We start from the raw sequence: 12,756 nt of genomic DNA, 5'->3' as shown, positions 1-12,756 counted from the left end.
CCCACACACACCTACCCACCTGCCACTACACCAACCACCCCTTCCCCCCTCAAGTCCACCAACACAGAAGGGTACCCATGTTACATGAATGTTTGACAGATTTAGAAAAAAAAAAAGAAAAAAGAAATCAAGTTGTGACCCAAAATTAACCAGCACCTTAAAATGAAAGAGTTACACCCTAAGACACAATAGGACAATATGTATGATTGTGTTTACTTGTACAGAAAGAAATGTGATATAGACTTGTATGGAGAAAATGTAGTACACTGAATTTATCGCATGATGTTTGTTTTAATGGTCTGAGTGACCAACTTTGTCAGATGGTTGGAAGCTAATCATTGGGTCTTTTCCTGGGTTCCTCCAAAAAAAACCAGACACTGCATTCTCTCTTTTTATTTTTATTTTGTAAAGATCATTCTGTTGGTTTTATTTTTACACAGATCATAGTAGTAACTATTTCAATTGTTCCCCTCCAAAAGATTTAAGAAGCAAACAATGTAATACCTTTTTGATAATAAAAATAATCATGATGGTAATGTATTTTGAAAACTACCATTGTGATGTGTCATTTGAGGCAGTCGCTTGTATGTTTTGCACATGTTTTTGCAGGTTAGGCACCACAGTGTTTCATCATCACCTTTGTAAAGCCTGGTTTTTCTGGCGTTTCTTTTAAAAAAAAACAGTAAACCCACATCAGACAGAAAAAAATCACAAGTCAGTCAGGCCTGAAAACACCACCACAAATAAATCTGCAGAAGCTCCTCAATCAGTTCAATCATTAACTTCTCTTCATTTTCCAATATGTTAAACCAGCACTAAGTAACTTTTCAACCTTCATAAAATATTTTCATAATTTTTGTGATGATACATCGACTTACAACAAGTTGAATGACACCTCTGTCGTGGTCTGAGGGGGTCTGTATCTCTTTCTCTGGCACTAAGCAGCTTTGAGGAGCATGGTGGGAACCCTGCTCTCACTTTACTTTCACTTTTGCGAGTCACAACAAGGAGGGAGCAGGCAACACAGCACTTTAGTAATGGATTATGTTTGTGTTTTCACTTTGAAATGATCCACTGGAAACAGAAACTTAGTTTTGATGTCTTCTGTTAATTTTAATGCAGGATATTTACAGGGCTTCACGCTAGTGTTCATGGGAAATGGATTCTTCCTTCAGGCAAAACACCACCGCTTTGGTCCACAGGCGCCGCCAAACTCAACCAAAACTGAAAGTTCTTTAGTACTGCTTTAACAGATATCTGAAAAAACAAAACAAAACACGGGGCTCAAGTTTGTTGTAAAAGTTGAATTAAGTGATATCACTCATATCAGGGGCCTGTTGTTCGAAAGTAGAATAAAGATATCCAGGATAAGTGGAAAAGCCAGGTTGGACAAAGTCTCCTAAGTCCATCCTGGTTTAGTTGGTTGTTCGAACGCTGATCCAGGCTGAGGAGCAGCAGCTTTGTCAAGCCAGGTGTAACTTATTCTCTTGTCAGTAGACCACAGAGATTGATCACAGATTCACTGATGAGAGGACAGGTGTGGCTGCTTTCCTCCAATCAATTACCAATTTAAGAAAAAAAGAAAAAGAAAAAAAAAGCACCGCTGCTGTCGTAAAGCTCAGAGAGAGCGCAGCAGACAACTGCAGACTGATTTAATAATCCAAAACTATAATCACAACTCAAATTCCTTTCACAAATGAACAGTTGTGCACTTTGCCTAAATGATGAGCAGTGGAAGATGATTAATTGCACAAATCTGAAGTAAAGTTTACAGCACATGGCCAAATGTGCAACAGGTGAAAATTAATTAAATATTAGAACATTATGCTGTTTGGTGCTTCAATAAATTGCCGATAACAATGATGACGAGGTCTATAAATTATTTGGAAGGTGCTCACACTCACTCAATTTTATTCTTATTTTCTTACCTCAACCAATATTTAGGCCAATATAATTGTAACATATTTTATGAAAATAATTTTGAAGGCCTAAAAAAAAAAAAAAAAAAAAAAAAGCCTAATAAATATTGTAAATGTTTCATGTTTTTTGATTATTGTTAATGCATTTTATTTGTTTATAATTCAGGCCAATATGTACATAAGAACATGTATGAAACACACTGATTTCTGATCAGAGTGACTGCTGACTTCACAGATGAAGACAACAGAATCAACTAAGCCTGGCTGTTAGCCTGGTCTGGAGCAGGCTAGCTGCAGAGAATAAATCACCATAGTAACTTGACCAGGATAAAGGTATCCAGCTTTCCAACAACCGACCTGAGGCTAAATTCAGCCTGGATAAGCAACATATCCCGGTTTAATCCCTTATCTAGGTTTCGAACAACAGGCCCCAGGTCACCTACAGATGATCTGATGTAAACAAACCTGACCATAGCCGATTTAACTGACAAACAATGATTTGGTGTTGAATACTGAGGCAGAATTTGACTTCTTTGCATATGAGGCAAATTTACAAAGGAAGTTGCGTAGCCCTGAAGTTTGAATTTACAAATCCCTCATTATTCATTACTAGTCTAGACCACACCCAGCAAACTCATTTATATTCCAATGTAATGCTGTTTTAAAACTTCAGTACTAATATTTTGTTTTGTTTAGTATTTTGCTTTTCTAAAGAAACATTCAACATTTTCTTGCTATTAATGAAGTGCTGAAATCAGTAATAAGTAATTTGTGAAATGATAGTGGGGTTATTCATTTCTTCTTTGTCAGCAATAAGTATCTAGACAATTTTCACTAATCCTGTATCATGTTAGGAATCACTCTACGTGTTGTTTATAGGGACGAAGGTGGGCCGTGAACATTTTTTAGATTTTCAAGTGGGCCCTGAGTTGGAAAAGGTTGGGAACCCCTGATCTAGACGACTGTATGTGGTCACTTATTAGAACCAGATCTGATCCTGGTTCAGTCAATAATGGAGAATCAGTACTGTATTCATCCACTAGAGGGAAGCATTGCTGCACAGGTGAATTATTTTTTTTTTTTTTACAACTTTATTATTGCTTTACAAAATACATAAACAGTACATAAAACCATATGAGCATCATATTACGGTAATAACAATTGGATAAAATAAATAAATAAAATAAAATAAAAAGGAGAAGAAAAAAAGTAAGACACACCAGGGGAAATGAGCAATGGAAATTAAGTTGAATTAAAGATATTAAAGTGGGAGCACAGATTTATAGTTTTGATAGCTTTCTTGTTATTAGCAGAGGAAACTGACTTGAAAATTTTACACCTCCAGTTCTTTCATGAAAACACAAAAAATGGGTTTTACTTTGGCAAATTTACACTTGTGGATATAAAACTTTGCAAGAATTAAAATGAGATTAATTAAAAAATATTCTTTTTCAGCTGGAGCGTCACTCTTTATCAATCCAAAAAGGACATTTTGCCAGAGGAGCGTCAAAATCACAGCAGATATTATCTAAAATGAATCTACAAATATCTTGCCACAGTTTACGGGTATATTCACATTTCCAAAACAGGTGAATAACAGTCTCAGCATGGGAGTCACAAAAGGCACACTTCAGACCTAGGTCAACAATAATAATAATAATAATTTTAAATGACACTTCTTTCACCTTATTAACCACAAAAAATTTTTGAGGAAGAGACCAGATTTTTTCCCAACATAAGTTATTTGCATGACTATTCCAGTGAAATGTTACACTGCACAGGTGAATAAAGAGGTTTCCTCAGTAAGTAAAAGCATCATCACATTAAGGTTCACTCAGGCTATTCTTCATTAGAATAAATATGCTTTTTGGTACATATTTTGACAATCCCTTTGATCACAAATGTAATGGTAATTCCCTTTAATTTACACACCTGATCATGTAGTGTCCAAGTCTGCGTCCTAAGAAGTATTTCCAAACCATCTCTCAACCCCTCATCAGCAGTGACTGATAAACCTGACACTATGCCAGTGTGTGTGAGGTACCGTCATACTGGTTAGTGCCTACCGACAGGAGGGGAGCCAGCAGGATCAAGCTACAGGGTGTGGCGGAGGAAAGGACAACATCAGACATTGTATGTTTTAGGATCCAGAGCTCTTGAGTTTTCTGTCTTTATTTGTACAGTCACAGCCGGGTAACAAAAAAATATGGTACAAAGCTAGCAATCAGCTTTTCTTGGTGCAGATCCCATCAAGGTGACACACCCAGACCCTGTCAGACACACAATGTTGCCATCTCATGTGTACACTTCACTATACCAACACACTTCTGCACTGCACTGGAGGGCATCGGACCACTCCCAGTACCTTTAACACATAATGACAATGCAATATGACAGGGGCTTAAATACACATAATACAGGATAAATGCACAATAAAAGTCTTGTCAGAGATGGGTTTACATAAGTTGATATTGTGTTTGAGTTTAGGTTTTCTCTCAATGAGGCTAATCTGTAATAGTATGTTATACAAAATATGTCGTTTCTTAATTTGACAACTGTTTAACAAATGATTTCACAAAAAATATGTAGAATTTTGTAATATAAAAAACGCCCTACATCGATATGGACTACATAACCACTTGCTTTTGTTTGGTTTTTATTTGTTCCTTTATTCTTTGTTTTTATTTTATGTTTTTATTATTATTATTATTATTATTATATTTAATTATTCAGTTTTTCCTCTTGTTTATTGTTTTTCTCTGATTTACCATATTTTTGTTTGTTGCCTAAATAATTAAAGGGATAGTAGCATTTTTTTAAAAAGTGGGGTTGTATGATCTACAAATAGCCCCTAAGTACTTTAATTGCAGTAGAAGACTCTCTGCACTCCTCCCGTTAGCAACACCAGCCCATAATAGCCCTGCCCAGAGATTTACAACATACAGTGTTGTGAATGGACCCAAAGAAACAGCCTATTTTCGTGGCCTAAAAGAGGTTTTACCTGAAAAAAAATATATATAATTTTTTCCAGCCCCTCAAAGTGCAGGAAAAATGCAGTTTTTATTTGGACCTAACCAACTGCTGATCGGCGGGCGCTAACCCTGGGCGGAGGGATACGTGAGTTGGTTAGGTCCAAATAAAAACTGTGTTTTTCCTGCACTTTGAAGGGCTGGAAAAAATTATATTATAGCGAACAATGGGACTGTGTAATTTTTTTCTAGTAAAACCTCTTTTAGGCCGCGAAAATAGGCCGTTTCTTTGGGTCCATTCACAACAATGTATGTTGTAAATCTCTGGGCAGGGCTATTATGGGCTGGCGTTGCTAACGGGAGGAGTGCAGAGAGTCTTCTACTGCAATTAAAGTACTTAGGGGCTATGTGTAGATCATACAACCCCGAACCCCGCTTTAAAAAAAAATGCTACTATCCCTTTAATATAAAGTTGACGTCGACGTTGACGTACGTTCCAGCGGACCAATGGGGCGTAGGGAGGCGTTCCATTTGTGGGCGTGGCCTGCGGGAGCCTCCTCCTCGGTGGCAGCCAGTCCGAAACATCGCTGAGATTAACAACTGGCGTCATTTAAAGGGAGGGAGGAGGGGAGACGGCCGTCGTCACGTGGTGTTATCAGCTTCCTGTTTACCGCCTGTTGTACTCTCAGGCTGTCGTACACGGATTGCAACACAACTCTCCACTGCTGGGGCTGTCGTTCACCGCCACAACAACAACAACAACAACAACAACAGCAACAGCAGCAGCGTTTAGCTCCTGCGGCTAACAGGACCCGACTTCTGTACAACTTTATTCCGTTCGCTGTCATGGTCACGGTTACCAGGGAGACATGAAGACGTGACATTGAGGAAAACGTGAGCAGGCCGGGGAAGGATCCCGGACGTTTCCTGACTGGAGCTTCGGTTTAAAGCTGGTCGGGTCGCGGTGTGGAGAAGCGGCCAGTCCACCGTCGCATTTTTTTTAATTTTTTTTTTATTTGCCTTTATGTCAGACACGAAAACAAAACGGCGGTGATGCGGTGGAGGACTACACGGGTCTGAAATTGTTTCAAATGTGTTTCCGAGGGTTTGGGATTCGTGGAAGCGACCGACCACCACCACCAGCCTATGTTTGGGAAGTAGCCGAGGCAGCCTCTCTCTTACCTAGCCGTTGCTGCTAACCTCCAGTAGCTGCAGCAAGAAGCAGCAGCAGCCGCCGTGGTGGTGAGTGGCCGTGCGGGGCTGGCTAACACAGCTTCTTGTCTGGAGTTTGGAGCCGTTCGCCGGTGCCCTGAATTCAGGAAGACTTCCCGGCCCCGGCCCCGGCCCCCTCAAGCGGGCAGTCAGGAAGAAGCTGGCTGGGAGGGGATGGCCTGGTCGGTCTTCCCGATCCAAAGGACAAGGTTCTGCGGTGTTTGAAGGAGGTCGAGTTCGGCTAGAGGCCACCGCCGCCTCGGGTCGCGGCGCTATGATGGCCGCCTCCCCCTCCTCCGCGGCCGCTGGCTTCACGGCGCCAGGGCTGTCGGTCAGAAAGAGCGAGGAAATAATGGATTTGATAGATTTGTTTTCCAAGACGCAATACAGAGCGAAGGAAGTCACTCCTCGGGTAAGACTGGGCTCGTTTTTCTTTTTTCTTTTTTTTCCCCCAGTGTGTTTTTACTAGCCACCTGTCTGTCAACCTGTCTGTCTCAATACTCCAGTCCAGACAGACTCGATCCATGTGATGTGGCCTTAAAGATCAGTGAAATAACTTCAGCTGCAGGTCCTGATTGCTGATGTTTTACAAACATGCAGCCATAGCTTGTTTTCTTATGCACGGTCTCCATCAGACAGCTCTTAGTGTCCATTACTGTGCAGTGTTTTTATGTGTTTATCTGCCTGCTGCCTCACACCGGGGGTTGTTTTGGTGCGTGTTGGTGTTTGCTTCCCTGTAAACACATTCATATCTGACAAGAAGACTAAGTATTTTATAGTTTTTAGTATAGTTTAACTTTCTCCCACCCTTTTCCACAACAGTTCTCAAAACACATTTGTGTGTGTATAGATTTTGAATGCAAATTGGGCAGTAAAAATGCAAACTGGCATAGTAAAACTGAACGAGGAAGGGGCATCCATGCACTTGGCTGGTAGTTATGGGAGTCTGCATCAAGGTAAGCAATCGTCTGGCACAAACCTTGCAGATCTGTTTGTAGGGTGTTTAACATATCTAGAATGGCTATGTGGATCTATGTTTTCTGATTGGTCAAATCTTATTTGTTCATAGACGTGGGGAAAAAAAGACAATAGTCCTCCCGAATACCAACATTTCATGTAAATTACCATGTTTGTCCATAGTGCCTAAAGTAATAACACAACCTACAGGGATGGAAACAGACTCCTCGTCTCTGCACATATTTTTTTTAAAGTTTTCTTTATCTGTATATTAAAAATGAGCTTCTTTCCAAACTATTATGTCACGCTTGTTTTTGTTTTCCTTCAGGTGGAGGCGATAGAGAAGCGCTGTCTGGAGCTGTTTGCCAGAGATTACAAGTACAGTGTCATCCACAACCCCAATGGAGAAGTATGTGGCCATTACCCTCGGCAGATAGTTTTCCTGGAGTATGAATGCCCAGAGGGAGAAAGCGACAGGTACTTCTTCACTGTCCAGTCAGTCCATAATTTTCCAATACAAAGTCCAGTCCACTCGGTGACCAATTGTTTGTTGATTGTTTGTGTTACCCCCTGTAATCATGCACACCTGTGGTGGTGCAAGGAGCAAAGGTCACAAAAGGTCACACTGTTGCCGGAAATGGCAATAAATCCTTGTTTCTCCCTGCTGTTAAACAATTTCATAATATCCAAGTTCCAAAAGGAAATACGGTACTTTAGCATAGCAGTAAAAAAGTTATTCACAACAAAGCCATAGTATTGGCTGGCAAATCCTGCCTGTGTGAAGAAAAGTTGACCTCCCAGCAGTATGTTTTCATTCTACGGGTCACGCGGCAAAACGGAAGTGTGAATGGGAAGTAAGATTTAAGAGATTCACAGTAGTGCTATATTCTGAGACAACTTTATTTTTGTAGTGAAACAGTTTGTCCATCTGTATAAATTTCACCAACAGGAATGACCAATTTTTTTATCAGGTATTTAATATCATATCCATATCACTGGTCAATAGCCACAAGAGGGCGATAAGGCTGCAATCCTCTATCACTCTTGTATTATTGTTAGACATATTGTGATGCGGTTGATTTTCTAGGAAATAAATTAAATATTTTATGGTGTCAGCTTCTCAAGTGTGAGGTTTTTGTTGCTTTTCCTCAAGTCTTTTAAGCTTCTTTTTCCCTGTTTCCTTCCTATACATGAGAGTAAAAACGTATTTAATGGATGTATTTTCATCCTTTGTTTGAACAAAAGTATTAAACTGCCCTAAAGTAATCATAAATTGCAGCACTGACAAGAGTTCAATATCATCATAAAGCTGTCCTTCTTTATATTGATATGCAGCAGTGCATACCTGTAATGGCTGTATATTCACAGACATATTGATAATATACCTGCATGGTATTCTGTAAGTGTCCCTACAAAACCTCAGTTTGTATTCATGATCCATCTATTCCATATATTTTTCCCACTGTTGATTATAATAGTTGGTTAAAAATCAGAAGCTGAACAGATAACCGAATAATAACTGGTTGTTGGCCTTTTTTGTTTTCAATCCACTAAAACAAATTTGAAAAGTTAAAAGGGCCCAAAAAGGGTAAAAAGTCTACATGCCGATCTGCCAATGATTGATCGATGTGAATCATTCATTATCAGTCAGTCACAAAACCTCGTAATATTGTCAGTACTGAGTTGATTGCCTTGAATGTTTACTGTCACTTGACTCACATTTAGATTAATCACTCAACCCCTGTTTGTTGTCCCTGGAAACACTTTGGTGAATGTAATGAAAGTATTAATGGTTGTTTGTTTAAATCCTGATCTGTGGCCGAGGCTCAGTGACCCAGTTAACTGTTACCTACATCGGGAGATAAGAGCAACTGATTATGTAGGGGTGTGGGGGCTTGTTATTTCTGAAGCTGCAACAGTGTGAACAATTGTTGATTTCAAGTACTTTGTAATTACATTGTCTATATAACGTACTTAATAAGGTTTAGTTACAGAGTCTAATGGAAAACACGGTGGTTTGTGTGTACACAGGTTTGAGAGCACAGTTCAGATCAGTAAACTGCAGGACCTAGTGAACCGGAGTAAACTGGCTCGCTGCCGAGGGAGGTTCGTCTGTCCTGTTATCCTCTACAACGGCAAGGTACTGCTACACCACTGTCAACTATACACTGTCTCTTCTACTATCATTACTACTACTACTACTACTACTGCTGCTACTACTACACTACAAACGTGCTCTGCTTGGACAAAATGAGCAACTTGTCAGTTTGGTTTTCAGCTGACCAGAGCACTGCACAACTGACAAACAAAACAAAAACAAATGCAAGCAATCTGGACAATCTAAGACATGTATATAGTAAGTATAATAAAAAAGAAACCTGCAGTAAATATACTGTATAAACACTCCAGCAAAAACAAGGAATTAACAGGGAGCAAACACACGTCAGTATGAACATGACAATGGGTTAAAGCTTAGCGAGCCTAAAAAGACCAGTCGATAAAAAATTTGTCTTTAGCTTTAATTTTAGAATAGTAAAATGCAGAAGACCAAGTGTCCTTATTTAGGTACGTAGGTTTGAGATGTTCACCATTTAATCACAGGATCCCCTGTTTGAGTTTAGCTAGGGACCTTTATATAGGCCCCCACATGACCCTGAGACTCCCAAAACAAGCTGCTTTTAAGTCTTATTGAAACCTAGGAACTCCTTGTTTGACATTGCAAACAAAAGAGCTTGTGAATCACACCAGTTCCAGTTCTAGGAATCTGAAAATGACTTACGTACTGTATATCAGTCACACAAATGTACCCCGGTTTTGTTATTTGAAATACATAGATTGTTTTTCAGTGTGTTAACAGACAATATTTGACCTGTAATATAACCTCCCGAGGGCTGGTTATGGAGTTAAAATAAGAAATACCTGAGTCATCTTAGCACAACATTTACAGATTTCTGTGGTTGTCTCTTCCTGTTTTTTGGGGGGTTTTTTATGTTGTGGTCCCACATACATGGTGATGTGAACAATCAAATAAAACATCTTGTATTCATTGCAGCATATTTGCCGGTCATCCACTCTAGCAGGCTGGGGGGAGCTGTACGGGCGCACAGGCTACAACTACATCTTCTCAGGTACTGTTCACACACACACAAACACACATCATAAATTTAGCAATAACAGGGGAAGTTGTGGCCAACTTATTTTCCATGTGAGGTTTCAGTTCCACGCGTACTTTCTGACCCATGAATAGATGCATCAGCTAACAGACAGCTGCCAGACTTCTCCTATTGGGACTTAATGTTCTCTGGCAGATGGAGGGGACAGCTTCATTCAGGTTCTCCAAGCACAGTACTGAATATAAAATTATTTGTCTTTATTAACTAACATATGATGATCAAAATATGATATACATTTTTAACAACAAAAAATGTCTGTAAAGCTTTGACAGAAAATTGAGGTAAACGTGTAATTCTGATTCTTCAAGTTGATGCCATTCACAAAATGCATTTCAGCACTGACTGGCTCACGCTGCCAAGCTTTTTCTTTTTGCCTGCACTTCAGCAGTGGTAACCTGTATTGTCCCTGTACTGACTGGTGATGATATTTTGCATGGCAGCTATAAAATCAAGATTTGATCATATGTGGTTCAGACATACACTAGGCTTAGACCTAGTCCTGTTTCCTGCTCTGAATGCTGAGTGGATAAACGCTGTGACTCCCCCCACAAGTGTGTTTTTAACTGTGTTTGTTCTTTGTTGTTTCATTTCTCCGTTTGTTTTCGGGCGTGTGTTATGTTTTGTTTGAATGACTTGTGTAATGAGTGTTAGTTAGATAAAGAGAAGTTTGGGACTTGGGGAAGGAAGATATGAAACTTTAAGAAACATTGAATCGATTTATCATTTCAGTCAATTGTTGAAATAGTAGGTGGCGGAGGCTTTATTGTCATTTTTCACATCGCTGATGCGAGGACGATCTGTCTCTGTCTCTCCTTCAGTAATTGGCTCACATCAAGCAGAGCAGGAACAATAAAACGCCCCCAGACATTCCTCATTTCCAAAATACTTGTGACACACTAAGACAGGCCAATGAACTGAGTGAATGAAGTCATTTGCTAATGGGTTTGTTTATATTGTGATTATGACATGTTGCCTTGTCTAAAAATAACCGGACAAGCTGGTGAGTTTTGGAGCTGGTAGCTCATGCTCATTCTTGTGCTTGTTTCCTTCGTAGGGGGCAGTGATGACACGTGGACGGAGTCAGAGGAGGTTCCTGAGGATGACAATGCAGTCAGGTGATCAAATCACTTTCACTAGACAAACATTATGTCTGTGATAATGATCCCTTATAGTTATCCATACTGCTCCAATCCATAAGGTTGTGGGAACCAGTCTCATGTCACGATTAGAGATTTTTTTTATACGATTTCTGTCAGAGAAATAATCACTTGTTACGATTATTATGCATTAATTAAATTCACAACACTATTATAAAACCAAATATAATATAATTACATTACTAATTATTTACACAAAATATTTTCAGTATCTATTAAAATATGACCAATTATTATTCCCCCAGGGGAAGTGTTTGAAATATTCAAGTCTTTAATTGTCATCTATACCAAATGTTTAAGTTTATTTTAATATTTTTTTTTAATTACAAATGACACGCTAACATTTAAATACCTACCAATTCAATGTTACGTTAGGTAAATGGGCATTTATCTTTATTTTGGCGCTGATCTGCCGATATGGTTTCAACATAATCTTTTTTGGAAAGTGACTTTATTTAGGGATCTTTTCGAGTAATTGCAGTGTTTAATACCGAAAATAATTATGTAAACAAGTAATCGTGACACCCCTAGTCTCAGCTGACATGGGGTAGGGGTAGGGGTGCACTGTGCTGCTCCCTTGTAATCATGATAACATAAATAATGAATCATTTGAATTTGAAGTCATGGCTGAAAGGCAAAGTTGTCATATTTCTCCAGAGGGAAACATCTACCTGAGAATAGACTACCAATTAATTGTTTTCTTGGCTGAATATCTTTGTTCCTCTCTGTCCAATTGTCCTCAGGAATGGCGACTCCCAGCTCTTCGACAAGGTGCGAGGCCACGACATTAAGCTGCTGCGGTACCTCTCGGTCCGCTACATCTGTGACCTGATGGTGGAGAACAAGAAGGTTAAGTTTGGCCTCAAGTGAGTAACAGCATTCACAGCTATTTTGGTCAGTGTTTCCTCTGACTCACATCTGAACCCAGTGGACCTACTGACTCAGTGTATCTGTTTTTTTGTTGTTGTTGATGGGTGCTGGTGACTGTGTTGAATTTGGAGAGACTCAAGATCTAGTTGAAACCTGGCCAGTGACACTAGATTGGAGGTAGATTAGAGATACCTCATAACGAACACTCAAACATGACCTACAATCAAGAACTGTTGATTTTGCATGAAGCCGAAGGGAGTTACAGAGTCATCTTAAATAATTTAGATCTCCACCATTAACTTTTCCTGAATATTATTGTGCAGTTAAGACGACACCAAATTCTGTTTGTGCTTTTTGGTGTGAAGTAGAAAAAAAAAACCCAGAGTAACAACAATTGACAAGCTTTTTTTTAAAAATATATATACTTTATTTTTCAAATTATTTGTACAAAACATGGGCAGCATCAGTGTGATGAATAAAAGTAGGTATGGGTACAATA

The 12,756-nt window shown here is 39.3% G+C and overlaps 1 protein-coding gene across 1 annotated transcript in view; it reads left to right on the top strand.

Annotated features, from left to right (window-relative positions):
* Positions 1-5,477: 5,477 nt before the first annotated feature.
* mtmr14 (myotubularin related protein 14) overlaps positions 5,478-12,756 on the top strand; it is a 17,720-nt gene continuing 10,441 nt past the window's right edge. The window contains exons 1-6 of the mRNA XM_085776572.1: positions 5,478-6,512; positions 7,386-7,534; positions 9,089-9,197; positions 10,110-10,185; positions 11,285-11,345; positions 12,131-12,253. Coding sequence (XP_085632698.1) covers positions 6,375-6,512; positions 7,386-7,534; positions 9,089-9,197; positions 10,110-10,185; positions 11,285-11,345; positions 12,131-12,253 — 656 coding nt within the window. The 5' untranslated portion in view covers positions 5,478-6,374. The remainder of the gene's footprint in view (positions 6,513-7,385; positions 7,535-9,088; positions 9,198-10,109; positions 10,186-11,284; positions 11,346-12,130; positions 12,254-12,756) is intronic.

This window comes from Trachurus japonicus, chromosome 5, assembly GCF_045865225.1.
Source record: "Trachurus japonicus isolate A0001 chromosome 5, Traja_1.0".
NCBI lineage: Eukaryota > Metazoa > Chordata > Actinopteri > Carangiformes > Carangidae > Trachurus > Trachurus japonicus.
Note: the sequence above shows the minus strand (reverse complement) of the source record. Positions and strands in the feature narration are given on the sequence as shown.